The sequence below is a fragment of the Lynx rufus genome, unplaced genomic scaffold (genome assembly GCF_022079265.1).
Source record: "Lynx rufus isolate CCGP_SWC_20201006 ecotype Redwood Valley unplaced genomic scaffold, mLynRuf1.p SCAF_23, whole genome shotgun sequence".
Taxonomy (NCBI): Eukaryota; Metazoa; Chordata; class Mammalia; order Carnivora; family Felidae; genus Lynx; species Lynx rufus.
Window position 1 is genome coordinate 6,360,362 of NW_025814838.1, and position 14,511 is coordinate 6,374,872.

A 14,511-nucleotide genomic window follows, 5' to 3' on the forward strand; every position below is an offset into this window, starting at 1 on the left:
GGGCCAAGTGCGAGAGCCCAGGACGGCTCCTCCAGGCACATGGTTAAAGGAAGAAGAAGAGGAAAGCGAGTCCCTTCTGGATGAAATATGGCAACTTTTCTGAGATGTGGCAAAGTGGCAGAGTTGGTCTCTTTGGCCCTTGTCAGGTAGAGCAGCCGCTAAGGAACCTACTGAGGCCTCAGTGGCCCCCACCGTGTCCGCGAGGGCATCCTTAGTTCAATCCCATCTGCAAAGAGCTAACGCCACTTGCAAAAGGCCCAGCTTCAATTAAAATACTTCACACCAGAGACTTCCAGCAACTCGCAAATCTGCTTTTCTAAGTTCTCTGACCAGACTGACAGAAGCAGAGCTGCGAGGGCCGGAGCCCTGGCAGGAGTGACCTTGTCACTACTTGGCTAAGTGGGCTCAGGGAGGGAAGAGAGGCCTGACGTCTGTCCTCCTGAGGCCACCTGCCTGCAAGTCCTCTGCCACAGGGAGGCAGGGCATGACCCCAGGGAAGGAGCCGCTCCCCTCCAACAGGGAAGGAGCTGCACAGAAATAATCCTGAGGAAAAATTAACACTGTGATGCCACCTAGGGGGACGAGTACTTCATTTTGCTAACACAGATGTAGTCAGTATACTCTGGACCGTAAACAAGGTTAGGAAGAGACCGCTCACGGGACTGAGTGACAAACCCGTGAATACTGCTGTGACTCAGACATGGATCTAAATCAAATACTTCTCCCAGCGGCTTCTGGAGCTGTCCACCTCTGCTCTCCCGAGTGCTCCCAGCAAGGTCTCCATGCAGACAGGGTCAGGAGCCAGAGCTCAAGATCATTCTAGCAAATTTACTGAGCTCCATAAAGCAATACTCCAACGGCTCTGTATGAAAAGATGTCGTTGACATTATTATTTATATATAGTATCTCGAAGTAAGGAAAAAAGCACCATTTTACGTAAAACAAAAAGGCTCACGCAGGCTTTGGTCCTGCCTAGAAATGACAGCAGCCTGAGTGAGAAGCAGTTTGGCCCTTGGGGAGCAGGGAGACAAAGGGACACACGCTCTCACTGGGAAGGAAGGAGGGCAGACGGCATGTGCAGCCACTGAACAGGGCACACGGGAGACCTGGCGGGAAGGGCCTCGGAGAGCAGCACTGTGAGGCCAGTCTGGGGACGGAGACACCGGCTCTGTGGGAACAAAAGTGGGCGTGTGGCCCCGTCAGGACACGTCTCCAGGACAGGGACGTTGGCCAACGAAGAGGGCAGTATTCACACCGAGAGGACCTTCCACTTGCTACGTGATCATTTCCTCTGCAGACCCGTCCACCGCAGAGGGAGGCTCTGACAAGTAGCAAAGGAGCCCTTTTCTCCAGGCTCCGCAGGCCAAACAAGGACAGAAACACTGCAGCGACTGCTCCTTCTTCAAGAGATGACAAACACGTGGTTTCTTGGATGCGACACTTCACTTAATGTACGTATGCCCCCCCAAAAAAGCAAGAGTAGATTTCCCTGCTCAGATGCATAACCGGGCACAGGCTATACCGTGAGAAGCACGAGTCTGTCTACATGGGCTGGATGCCTGAACTACAGCTTGGAAGGGAAGGGCGTAGAGTATCATCATTAACTGGCTCACAAGGAATAGTCATCTTAGGCGAACACATGCTAATTACATTTCACAGAATGAGGGGGAACAGCCTAGAATCCAAAATGTGAAGTTTGGAAAATCTCTCGCCAAACCTTACTATGAGAGCCTGCAGCCAGGGAGAGGAGAGTGGCAAAGACAGCCAGCAGAGGAACAGCAAAGAGCACAGAGGGGATCATTCACCAAGAGACTCGCCCTCGTGTCAGAGTCCATCAAGCCATAAGGAGACAACAGAAGCTCACATGTACCAAGAACATAAGGGCTAAAACCAGAAGAAGGTGAGCTAATTCATGAAAGTAACTTATCCCGTTTTCGATGTTTAAATACATCGGCCAACCCACTAGGTCAACAAGTCTTTTGAGAAAGGCAGCATCTCTGGACCTGGGATGAAGGACACTTGAACATAACGCATGAGCAGAAGGACCAAATGGAGAAGCATAACTGAAATAATTGTTGGACTGCTTAAGAATTTCTCAGAACTCCAAAAGAAAGAAGGACCTGGGCCTGTGGCTGTATGGCTGGAGAAACTGTCTCCCACCCAGCTCCTCCTCAGAGAGGCCTTAGTTGGCCTGGGAGCTGTGGCTTTTGAGCAGCGCATCCCCAGGGCACTCACGCCGGGCTGGGCCTTGAGGCCCAATCGGTGAGGCCGCCAGACAACCATGGCACCAGCAGTGGAACTCCCCAGAGATCAGGGCCCAGTGCAAGAGCTCCCTTCCCTAGACCAAACAGCTCTTCCTCTCCCGCCGCACATTCTCAAGCAGCAGCACGGTGGGAGGGAGGCCAGGAGAGGAAGCATTGATGAGGTACAAAAACAGGAACTGACATCTTTGGGTTTTTAAAACAAAAACTCAGATCTAAGAAGTGAGAACATAAAAAAGGGAAAAGAATTAAATCTGAATCGATAGACAGAAAAATATGGCTTACTAACCCCCCCCTCGTTTTGCATACAATTTTATATGAAAAAGAAAAAACCCAACTCATCACAACGCAGTCCAAATGTTTGCAACCAAAGATTTATGAAAATATTTCAGTTGAAGTCACTTAAAAAAAAAAAAAAAAAAAAGGAAACCAGCAAGCTTTTGATCATTCTTTTCTAAACAAAATTGGTAGATCTACTCTCAAACGCACTTAAGAGTATTCCACACAACATGTTCGGAATTCAGATTTATTGATTTCCACCGTATCAACTTTAAAAATGATATGAAGCTGACTGCAAGAAAAGGGAACTGGTGATTTTAAGTTAAAATTAAGCTAATGGTGAAAGTACATCACCTCTGGCTTCAGTCACCACATCACCTTAGATTGGATATAGCTTTTTGTTTTTGAACAAAGTCCCAGAACTCTGAAATCCAGGGATGCTGCAGGCCTCTCCCAGCAATGTCCTTCACTTTGGGTCAGTCTCCTGGGCCAGAGGTGAAAGTGCTTTCAAAAATACTGCCACTTCCCCAGCACAGTGTCTTTGATTGCATCCACATATTGAGTTGGGACCCAGTACACCCAGTAGTAAGAGGCTTCCGTGGGGCCCAACTGAAACGCCTGGAAGGGAAAAAGGAAAACCAAGCGGTACTTCAGAGGTCGGGAGACTAAGCAGGCAGCACGACACACACGGGGGAGGGCTGAGAAGTGAATTCTTTACAGGAAGGGGAAAACTGTGCACACAGGGAGCATTCTCCTGTCCAAAAACAAAACAAAAAACCAAAAGGTGGTGGGCAAGTTAAGCATAGCCAATCCTAAAGCAGTGGCTCCCAAACTTGAGTGTGCATCAGAACCATCTGGAAGGCTTGTTAGAACAGACTGGTGGGCTCCACCCCCTCGAGTTTCTGATTCAGGGAGGTCTGGGGCCTGAGAATCTGCATTTCTAACAAGTTCCCAGGTGATGTCATACTACTGATCCAGAGACCAGTCTGACAACCACTGCCCTAGAGAAACTGTCACACATGCACAAGGAGACAGGTCTGAACGTTCAAAGCAGCGCTGTCAGAACTGGGGACAACCCGGGAAAAACCTACATGTCCGTCGGCAAGGGAACGCAAAATTAAAAGTGACATGGTGGCCTGCTCATATGAATGCGGGATTACTTTTCAAGAGGTACGAACTGGATCTATAGTTAATACAGACAGATCACGATGTCAAACCAAAAACAGCAAGCTGCAGAACGATACATACCATGAGACCATTTATGAAAACTGAAAAAACACAAAACAGTACTGTATCTCGTCCATGGATTTATAGTAACGTAAAAGTGTAGAGAGCTGGGAAGGATCCCCATGATAAATCATGCTCATGGTGATGGGGGAGGGGGAGACACTGGGGACGTGTTCACTGTTGGTAGGTTTTCTTTTATTTAAAAAAAAAAAAAAAGGTTTAAAGCAATTCATAAAATATTTCCAATGATCATTTCTTTGTGATGGATATACAGGTTTGTTACTCTGTTCTTTTCTGCCTTGTAAAACATTTCTCTGAGAACGAAAAGCACAGCCATCCTTCTCTGATATGAACTATGATACTGTTAATCTAGTGACTGATATGGCATCTAACAAACAAGGGAAGTCCTTTCGCTTACAGGTAAGGATGCCACTTAATGGTGTTTAATGATGAGAAGGGGCTAGGAGCGCTACTCTCTGCTGGAGAGGACCTGAGAGAGAAACAAGCGCTTAAACCGAGTAAGAAGGCATTGACCATCCAAACCAACTTCTGAAAGGTCCACTCGACTTGTCCGAAATCCCTCTCACCAGGCTGCTTGAAAACCGGGGCTGCAAATGCTACCGGGCAAAATGGGGGCCCAGCTGAAAATACCCAGAATCCGACTTCGTAAATGGAAAAAACAGCTGAGTGAGCAGAACAAATGCGTCTGCAATCCTTTAAGGCTGGAGGGCCTGACAGTGACAGTGTCACTCCCAGGTCACCCAGAAGCCCTGTGGCCCAGGGACTGCAACCCCAACCATGGCCTGGCTTCAGTGCCTCGGAGTGGACACACCCCAACAGGCCAAGAGAGGGGACGGGGCTGATATCCCCCCAGAGCCAGGAGACTTGCCATCTGCCCAGAGACAACTTCTCTAACACCAGAACCCCTTTTTCCTGGGATCTTCCAACACCTCCCTCTGCAGGGGACTTCTGTAAACACCACTGCGCAGGTCAAGCCACAGCCGTTCCTCATCTACGTGACAGGGGTGACACAGCTACAGTGCTGTCGGCTAAAGCTAAAACATCTGCACCACCTAGTAACGGCTCAGGTCAGGCCCCTGGCATAGTAACTTAAAAGTTCTGGTAACCAAACTTCACTTCTAAAGTGGCCCCTCTTAACAGTGCTGGGAGAATTCAGGGGTTTGCCTGAGCTGCTCCGTTCACTGTATCACTGGATTCTTGGCTTTGTTCTGCATAAACTTGGGGAATGCCTCCAAACGTCATCCCGCGAAAGAAGAGTCTGCTCTCTTTAGAGGAAACTTCCATGCAGAATGATGACCACAGACCCCATCTTATCCACAGAGTCCTCAGCCACCTGATGGCTGCCGCCTGAGAAGAGCAACACCATCACAGAAGGGGACTGCCCGGCGTCTTCACCAACGCCCAGGTTAGTGGGAGATTTTGTCTTATACGTAGGACAAAAGTTAAAATGAAAACCCGCGAGCCAATCCTCCTCTCTGTATTTATTTTCCTGGTCTAAAGACAAAATATTACAAACAAGAGGAAGATAAAGGTATTGAACATGTCCCCTTTAAACTGGTGGGGAGAGAATGCAAAATAAACTGAGAAATAGGTCATAGATTAAGTTCTAGGTAGATCAAGAAAACGTGAGGGTCTTAAACTGCGCGTCTTCTGAACACTGAGTTTGATTCTTCAGTTAAAAAAGCTCAGTTAGAGCTCCATTCCCTGCTAGATGAGCAGAAGTGCAGCGAGAGGCTAACCCACGCCGGGTTACTTACCATCATGTGGTAGTCTTCGTGTCCTTCGATAGGTTCACTGACCACATTTTTAATGGAGCCCATGGGCAATTTCTCAGTCCGCTCTAGTTGAGAGGGATTACAGTGATTACTCAAAGGCCCTCCTGTCCACTCCTGTGACTCAGCAGTCCCTCATCAGGATGGTGGCTTTGGGATCTACTGGAATCTCAAGTCTCCCATGGGCTCTAGGGATGATGGGACAGAATCTTCTGACCAGCACTCCCAGAGATTTGCTTGGCAGTTGGAAACTTCTCGGGAGCAAACGGGGAACAGGACTCGCAATGACATATTAAAGGTCTCTGGGAGCAGAGACAGTGCTTTCCCGGTGTTATTTTCAAAGTCTGGCAATTTATAAACACCCAAGGATTTCCACTGCAATGTTCTTGCCCGAGCCCAGCAATGGCTAAGGTCTTTGGCACCTGGGGGAGGGACAGTCAAGAGGACCAAGAACAGAGGCAACAACATGCCCCTGTGGCTCGCACAGATAAGGAGTGCTTGGGGGTTTCACACTAGTTTCTGTCCCATTCTCCTCCTCACTTGCCCTCCCACTTCCCCATTCCCTCTCCCAGCCCCCCCAACCCTCCATATACACACACCTGAAGAAGTTCTCCTGAAACATTTACAACACCTTATGATTAACCCTCGAGATATCACTTATCCCAGGAGGCTCAGGAGACATTTTGCAGCAAGTTTAAGGGTGGCAGGTAAGAAAGAGGAGGCAGTGAGAGATGCCAGGAGTGAGAGGAGGAGCCTGCAGGAAGTGAGCCAAGTGCCGCAGGGTGGGGCATGGAGGCAGGAGGGGCGGAGTTCCTGCACAAGAACCCACCCCCTAGGAGCAGCAGACACAGCGGGGGACAGGGAGGTTCTCAGCAAAGTTAAATCAAGTTGGAAAAAACTCACTACAGCCTTTGCAGAAAGAAAAAACTGGAAAAGGCAGAATCTGAAAATAGATGAGTTGATGAAACAGATCTAGAATTTAGAGACCTGGGTTCTAATCTGGCTGGTTGACTGGACACATTTTATTTCCATTCTGTGGGCCTTGGGGTCTGAAAAATGGGGGGGTGGGGAGAACAGACGTGAAGACATCCATTCAGGTTTTGACTTTCAGTGGCTCTAAAACAGTGACCCATGGGCAGGACTGGACCAGCAGCTGTCTTCAAGACTGAAACACTTTTAAACGCCAGCCACCTTGAAATGTCCAGAGATTTCACACAAAAAGATAAATTTCTGGCTTCTCTTGAAAAGTCGATCCTGGGCCCACATTCCTAGTGACAGCAATGAGCTCGATCCCACTGGACCCCCCTACGGCCAGGGCACAGGCTCCCCCTGGCGGCTTCGACCACCCACGTCTCCTGCCTGAAGCTCGTCCTTCCCACAGCTGGGCCTGAGGCTGGGAGGACTGCCTGCTACACGGGCTACCCCAGAGAGAGTTTAAGCTGCATGTAGGAGCCCCTGAGCGTCACTCTGGAACGAACTCCATCGACAAAGAGGCCAACCAGCTGCCGGGATGGTCATTCCACAGCAGCTCCTCGCCAGTGGAAAGATGAAACCAGTGGCTGGTAGCCAACTCCCAGAACAAGCTGTCCTGCTGGGAGGCTGCTTATGACACTCAGATGACAAGACTCCTGGGCAAGTGAGGACACTGCCCAACATATATCGATACAGTAGTCTGGGCGAGAGTGAAAACCTCAGTCTTGGTCAACCATGAAAACAGAGGTCTTGGCCATGTTCCTTTAATCAGGCTGGTGAGTAAGGAGGCTTCCGATAGCTCTGAAACCCCCACATACCAAGATTCTTCTAGAGTGCTGCCTTCATGCCAAAACAGGAAAGCAGCTGCTCCTACAAGCTGATATGAAACCTCCAACACAGGTACAGGGGGTTCTGCTTAGGGCCGCAGGTAGAACGGCCTTCCTACACAACCACCTCACATGGAAATGTTCCCCGAGGCACCAACGGGCACCTGCAGACTTAGTCATCATCCAGCCTCCCCAGCCTGCACCTGTCCTCCTAGCCGTCAGGGACCTTTTGCATCAGATTTAGCAACTGCTTCAATCGGACTGCCCAGAAGAGAAAGTGAAAATTGAGGAAGAGGCAGGATTTGGGCAAGTCAACGCAATGATGGAGAACTAAGCAAAACCAACTGCAAAGTCGTGAACAAGTAAGGATCTGACAGAGGCAGGGAAGCTCACAATGAAAGAAAACCAATGCTGTGACAGGCTCTGCAGGAAGGGAAGGATCTACTAAAGAGGGTCCAGAGACCCTTGGGAAAACTAGGGAAGCCCTTACGTATTCTGCAAAACCTGCTTTTTGACCATGCAGTTAGAGGTGAATGTGAAACGAAGAATATACAGCAAGTTATCATAAAACTGTTAGAAAACTCAAGCGTTTTTGGCATTTTGGTCTTTGTTCGCCTTAAGAACCAGGACAGAGTTACAAACAAGAAAACATGTTTTGACATTCTGAAGGAAAACACACCTCACTCCCCACTGCCCCTCTGATTATTATTTTCCATTAAACTGTGGTCCCATGTTAAGCAGTCACATTAAATGGCCTGTCCCTGAAACCAGGTAACCTCACGTGATGGAACCCCCTAGACTTCTCTTTAGCATTTACCTCGAACACTGAACACCTACAGTGCTGGCCACAAACAGGTGAATTAGGCATGTTCGGTTCCCTCCAGGAATCTAACAGGGGGACAGACAAGTCAGAGAGTAATGAGTGCTCTGGGGACGTAAACGGAGTGCTCTATGAACAGAAGCGGCAGCAACTCATGTGGAGGGTGGGAGAGGCACCGGGGAAGGCTTCATTAGGAGAGGACATTTGAGTAGGGCCTCAGAAGATGTTATTAATAACAAAGAATGGGAAGTAAGCATTCCAGGTAAGAGCCCAGCAGGAGCAAATACGCAGGGCTGTGCAGAGCGTGGTGGAAAGTGCAGGCTGATGCAGATGATACCCACAGCGTATTAACAGGGAAAGCAGGGCCGAAGCCTAGATCCAAAATTTGACAACACTGGACACTATGTATAGGCATGTGAACTTGGCCTGAAAGAGCCAAAGGTTTTTGAGCGCCAGTGAGGGAGATGGGCAGGACAGAACAGAACACAGACCGGGCAGGGAAATAGGTTAACTTGCTTTAACAAACCAAGTTTAAAGATGCTAGGAGTCTTAACTGGCACAATAGAGTGGCAAAAAAAAGGGCGGGGGGAAACAGATAATCCTGAAGCATAACTGACACGACTTTGAACCATCTGGGGGAACGCAAGGTGAGGACAGTCAGAGACAATTCCCAGCCAACAGCAAGCAGCAGCCTGCCCCAGCGGGCACAGGCAGGGGTAGGTGGAGGCAGGCAGAGGCACAAACAGGTAAGGGGGGTGGGGACAGGTCCACAGTACTAGGAATGCACCTGGTACGGGGACAAACGCTGACCTCCGGGGGCCAGGCAGGTGACATACATGAACAAAGCTGGCTCCACAGGAGGCAAACAGGGCAGTGAGGACTGCGGCTCATCTGAAACTACCACTGGGCTCCAGCCGATCGCTGCCATGTGAGAATGCAGGTCCAGAATAGCTACATATTTTGATTTTTTTATTTTTTTCAAGAGAAGCCCAAAAACCCCCACACGAGATCAAGTGAAATCTCTTGATTTTTACAGAAAGTGTGTAAACCCAAAAAACCCTGGTCTGTGGATCAGACCTGGCCCTCAGGCCACACATTTGGGACCTCTGGTTTTGGGCACAAGTGAAGAGCCACTGTTGAAGGACTGGCCCTGACAGAAGACTGAAAAGAATGAGGGAAAAAGGTCCAAACAGAAGGTGAGCATCTAAAAGCAAAGACAAAAGCCAGGGGCACGCAAAGCACAGTGAAGAGAGAGAAAGCTCAGGAGGAGCACAGTCGCACCCAAGACCGAGCGCCACTGAGGGGCCCGCAGCGGCGAGCCGGGAGGAGGCAAGAGCAGGAACCTACCTTTAGTGCCAATCCACAGCTGGTCTTGTTCTAGCTTGAAGGTGAGTCTCACTTTGCCTCCGGACTTATTGTACATGCCGGATAAGGGTACCGTGGGCAGGCGCTCCTAGAGGCACAGGAGCACAGTGAGAGATAGGGACTAGAAAAATGGCATGACAGAGAAGGACAAGGGACAGGATGTGAGGACGTGATCACAGGAACCTCAGGAAGTCAGAAGGCGGGTCTGGTTCGTTTTCAGAACGCTCACAAAGGAGTCTGGCTTACCTGGGCACCCTTAACAGATGGCATCACATCTTCAGGTTTTCCTTTATCCAACACTTTCCTGTGTTGCTATAACATAAGTCAGAAGAAATAATAAATGAAACGGCTGACTCCATTTTAGTCATATTACTTACTACCTTTCTGAAAAAGACAAAGAAAGCCTCGATGTTTTGGCTCAAAAGCTTTTAACATGTACAGGTTATGGGTCTTTTGACATTAAAGAGCAGTGGCAAGAATGTCTCTGATAGAAATCTCCTATATCCGTAGTGTCTGAAACAGCAGCCACAAGACATTTGGGGCTATTAAGTACTTGACACGTGGCTAGTAGAACCAAAGAACTGAATTCTCAATTTTAATCAATTTTATGCGGCTGCCGTATTATACATCAGGGTTCTGGAGCAACGAGGGTTTCCAGATTGCTAATTCAAATGAACTCTACTCCCCTCCTCTGACCAAAAAAATTGCCACTGAAAGGAACATCAAGCTAAAGAGAACCGCAAAGGGTGGTTTTCTGCTAGGTACAAAATGACAGCCATTTCTGTCAACTTAACCTCCCAAAGAAACAGATCACAAGGCTGGTAAACAGCCTAACTGCCTACAAGGGGCATGGCTCCAACAAATGGAAACTCAGCCTACTGCAGAAGTCTTCCCTGCTGCCCCACCCTCAACCCCAGCTAAACAGAAAGCCTGGAGAGCCACATTTCGAAGAGAAATGCTGATCGCTCTCTAGAATGACATTAAGAAGCCTCTGACCCTGCCCCCCAGGGGGTTTGAGGCAGCTTGCTAAGGGTTCTCATTAGGCTCATGGCTCCCTAAAACAGCTCTTAACCAGCCCAAATGCCCAAGCTTGTTTCCTCTCCACCTGTGGCTTTCTAGGTCATTATTCGCTCCCTATTTGGAAAAGCTGAAAAACAGCCGAGCAGCCAGTGGGTGAAGGGAAACAATTCCACCAAAGTGAAGCACCAGGTGGCCACTTCAAAGCCTCCTTGGCACGGCAGAAACCCTCTGGCAGGGATAAATTCAACAGTGCCAGACTGCTAGCAGAGGGTCCCTACACGTATTAGCCCCAGATTCCTCAACAAGCTGATAAAAAGCCAGGAGAATGGGTCCCTCTCATTAGGCCATGCCAGTCCTCATAACTAGCATCAATGAAACAAAGCAGCAGAGATTAACAGCTTAATTCGACTCATACCTCACAATCACCTTTTGGAAAAACTTTTCCTGTATTGAGGAAAACAGTTTTAAGACTGTTAAGCTACCGTTAGTAACTCAAAACCTACGTTTAAGAAGCATGTAATGCTCCAGGGGTGTGACCAGTGGGAACACTCACTTCTGACGTGCTCACGTTTCACAATTTCATAGATGTGGCAGAGGAAGATAGGTAAATGGAAAAGAACTCAATTGGTTACATTTTGATCTCATATTTGGGGGTGAAAATGTCCAAGCAAACACCTTTTAAGTGTTAACACAGAGTTATGATTCCTTAGCTAAAACTCCACAGACAGATGTTTTAGGTTTTTATAAAGCCCCCAAATCTAGTAAACTTTATAAAAGCAATATAGTTTAAAAATATGTTACACATGGGGCACCTAGGTGGCTCAGTCGGTTACGTGTCTGACTGACTCTTGCTTTCAGCTCAGGTCATAATCTCACAATTTGTTGAGTTTGCTGGGCTCTGTGCTCACAGCTTGGAGCCTGGAGCCTGCTTCAAATTCTGTGTTTCCCTCTCTCTCTGCCCCTCCCAAGAGACATGCTCTGCCCCCCCCCAAAATTAAATAAACATTAAAAAAAATTTTTTTAATATGTTACACATTATCCTCTGTAGAATCTGGGGCAGCACCTTGTCACTGAACACATGAATATTCCTATAGCGAAACATGAATATTCACAGTAATTCTGGTTACGTTTTGATACCTGGTCAGATTTTGGAAGCACATATAGAGGAATAGGGATCTGCAACACAAAACTATCTTCTCACGCTATGAGCCACATGCCTTGGTGCGTACTAAAACTGATCTTGGTTCAGATTAGTCTACTCTACTCAGAACACAGGTTAAGTTGAGACTATTTGTTTTGCTAGGACACTACTAAGAGTGCCTGAGAGGCTCCAGGACAACGACTGGGGTTTGCTGGGTAGCAAGGTTGCAAGTGATGGTTCTTTCAACTAACTCCCTCTACGGTGAAATACTCTCACTTTTCCTAATTACGAAAAGAATTTTAATGGCTACACTGAGCAGAAGACGAGGCTGGATCTCTCCTATCCAACACGAGCAACAGAGAAGGTAAAAAAATCAGGCGCCCATTTCACGGACCAGGAGGGAAAAAAACCCAATGCCGGTGTGGTTATGTTCCTAGTCAGCTTCATTTGGCTTCCTGAAAAAGTCAGTTTTAGAGGAACCTCTCTCTGCCGAGTCTGTGCCTATCCAGAAATGGCTTGTTGACTTGGGGGAAGCCACAAACCGAAAAAACAAACGTAAGCACTTGTATAAAATGGGGGGTTAATTCTAACAGTCGCATTTTTCTCTGGCACTGAATAGAGAAGGGAAATCCACAACTGATTCCTTTCGATACCTGGAGCCTGCCTTTCCAAAGGCCTTATCCTAAAGTAAGTAGACTTGAGACACACTGACCCGCCAGATGAGACAAAGTTGCAAATCTCAGGTGGTTGTCACCTCCACTCAACAGCCAGCCGCACCCAACTGCTGCCATAAATTTCCATCATGGGCCCTGTCCAAAAAGGAGCTTATTCTAGGGAGAATATCACCAGCCAACGCTCCAGAGGACAAAGCCTCAAACTTCCCAGGACTAGCAATCACATGACAGACTCACTTTCTGCCTGCAGAGCGGTTCCTTCTTGTTCTCTTCAGCCTTTGCGTCCTGCTGGGCAGCATCTTTGGGTGTGTTTACGGCTAAAACATCATTTATCGTGGAGCCAACCACCATGATCTTGGCTCCGCTGGTCACTTTTATTTCTCTCAATGTCTTATCCTCAGGGACAAGTCCCTTGTACATGACTTTTTGCATGGCAGGAGGGAGACCTTGGGAAAAGATAGGAGAAAGTCAAAGGAAGGGATGAAAAATGCACCTGGACCAGAGTCATGTGGCAACAGACCTGGAAATGAATACTCCTCCACCACCTTGTGTGCTCAGGCAACTCACAACCTGAGTCTGTTTCCGAAATTCTATAATTGTGATGGCAGTAATTCCTTCTGCATAAACTTGTTTTAAGGATTTAGACATGAAACAGAACATTTAGTAGTGTCCCGGTATTCAGTAATTATTCAATTAAGTTCAGCTATCATTCGTTCCAAGTTGTTCCTCAACCCTCTAAGCACGCAAATACTAAGTGAAAGACCACAGGTCTCAAAGATACAGAAATCAGTAAGGATAAAGTTGTTTTTAGAGAACTTACAGGCTTCGTGGAGAAAACTTAAAAAAAAAAATCATTTCAGTTGACAAAATGCTGTAAACAAGACAAAACTGAAAACTAAATAGTATAAGAATCTACAAAGGGGCCAGCAACGTCTCCTAAATTTCCCTTATGAGAATTACCCAAGATATTTGCTAAAAATAAATTTCTGGCCACATTCCAGATACACTGAATCAAACCCTCCAGGGGAAAGGGCCTAGGAGCTGTAAATTTAACATGTACCTCAGATGATTTTCATAAGAGAGGTTTCTGGCAACACTGATTGGAAGCAGGGGCCTAAGGGTCAGGCCTGGGCCTGAATCTCAGCTCAGCCACTTTCTAGCTCTATGATTTTGGGTCTCATTTTCCCCATCTGAACGATGGGCATATTAGTACTTACTCCGAAGAACTATTCTAAGCATTGACGGAGCAGATGCAAAGAGGGTGGCCAGCCCTGTGCTTAGCACAGTGCAAGCACTAGTAATCAGTAGGCGCGGTGAAGAAGGCTGGCTGTCGCTGACAGTGCCACGACGATTACCTGTAATCGAGTGAATCTTCTGTTTTAGCTCAGAGCCTGTGCTATCCAGGGGGAACTTCACGTCGTGCTTAGTCTTGTTCCAGATGATCTTCAGGTCCACCAGCTCCTGGCCCGCGCCGCCACCAGCGTCCTCGCCGTTGCTGACCGAGGCCTGGGCCGCAGGGTCCCCAGGGGGCTGGGCCGGGGCCGGCTGCAAGCTGCCTCGCGCGGCGCAGGAGTCCTCGGCCGCCGCCGCCCCCGCCGCGACTTCGGCCTCCACGCAGTTTAGGGGCCGCGCGGGGGTCTCGGTCGCCACCGTCTCGGCCTCCGTGTCCATGCCAGGTTCCTCCATGCCTGCAAGGGGGTTAGGGGGTGGGCGCTCGCCGCAGGCTGGGCCTGGGACCCAACCCTCCTCGGGCGCTGCCGGACCTCCGCTCCCGAGCCAGACTACTCCCCAGCGGACCGGACCGCATCCCTCCCGGAGGCCCGCTTCACCAGGGCCCAACCCGGGGGCCCGCCACCACCGCCACACTCACCATCCGGGGCTCCGGCTGCCGCCATGATGATTGTGTACAACACCCACCACTCCCGCAGAGGCCGCCGGGAAAAGACGAGCTAGCTGAGATTGGCCCCCGCAGCAGCCCCTAATCTCGCACAGCCTGGCCGGAAACAGGTGGACGTTTCTATGGAGACCCGCCTCCTCCGCTTCCCCTGCCCGGCCCCTGCCACGCTTTAGCTTTCAGGACCCGAGGGGGGCGGGTCCGGGAAATCGCCCGCTCGATGGGCTCTGCCCCCTAG

General features: G+C 48.9%; 1 protein-coding gene across 4 annotated transcripts; it reads right to left on the reverse strand.

Annotated features, from left to right (window-relative positions):
* Positions 1-254: 254 nt before the first annotated feature.
* On the reverse strand, positions 255-14,438 carry UBFD1 (ubiquitin family domain containing 1). Of its 4 annotated transcripts, none has more exons than XM_047087630.1 (8): positions 14,250-14,438; positions 13,735-14,067; positions 12,617-12,825; positions 9,791-9,856; positions 9,527-9,632; positions 8,177-8,247; positions 5,546-5,628; positions 255-862 (listed from the first exon to the last, which is right to left on the reverse strand). In XM_047087630.1, the coding sequence occupies exons 1-7, from the start codon at positions 14,272-14,274 to the stop codon at positions 5,548-5,550; spliced, it is 891 nt and encodes a 296-aa protein (XP_046943586.1). In that variant the 5' UTR covers positions 14,275-14,438; the 3' UTR covers positions 255-862; positions 5,546-5,547. The 4 variants fall into 4 exon arrangements, with proteins under 4 accessions (XP_046943586.1, XP_046943587.1, XP_046943584.1 ...); XM_047087629.1 differs by lacking the exon at positions 255-862 and adding an exon at positions 3,070-3,158; XM_047087631.1 differs by lacking the exon at positions 8,177-8,247.
* Between the last annotated feature and the right edge of the window lie 73 nt (positions 14,439-14,511).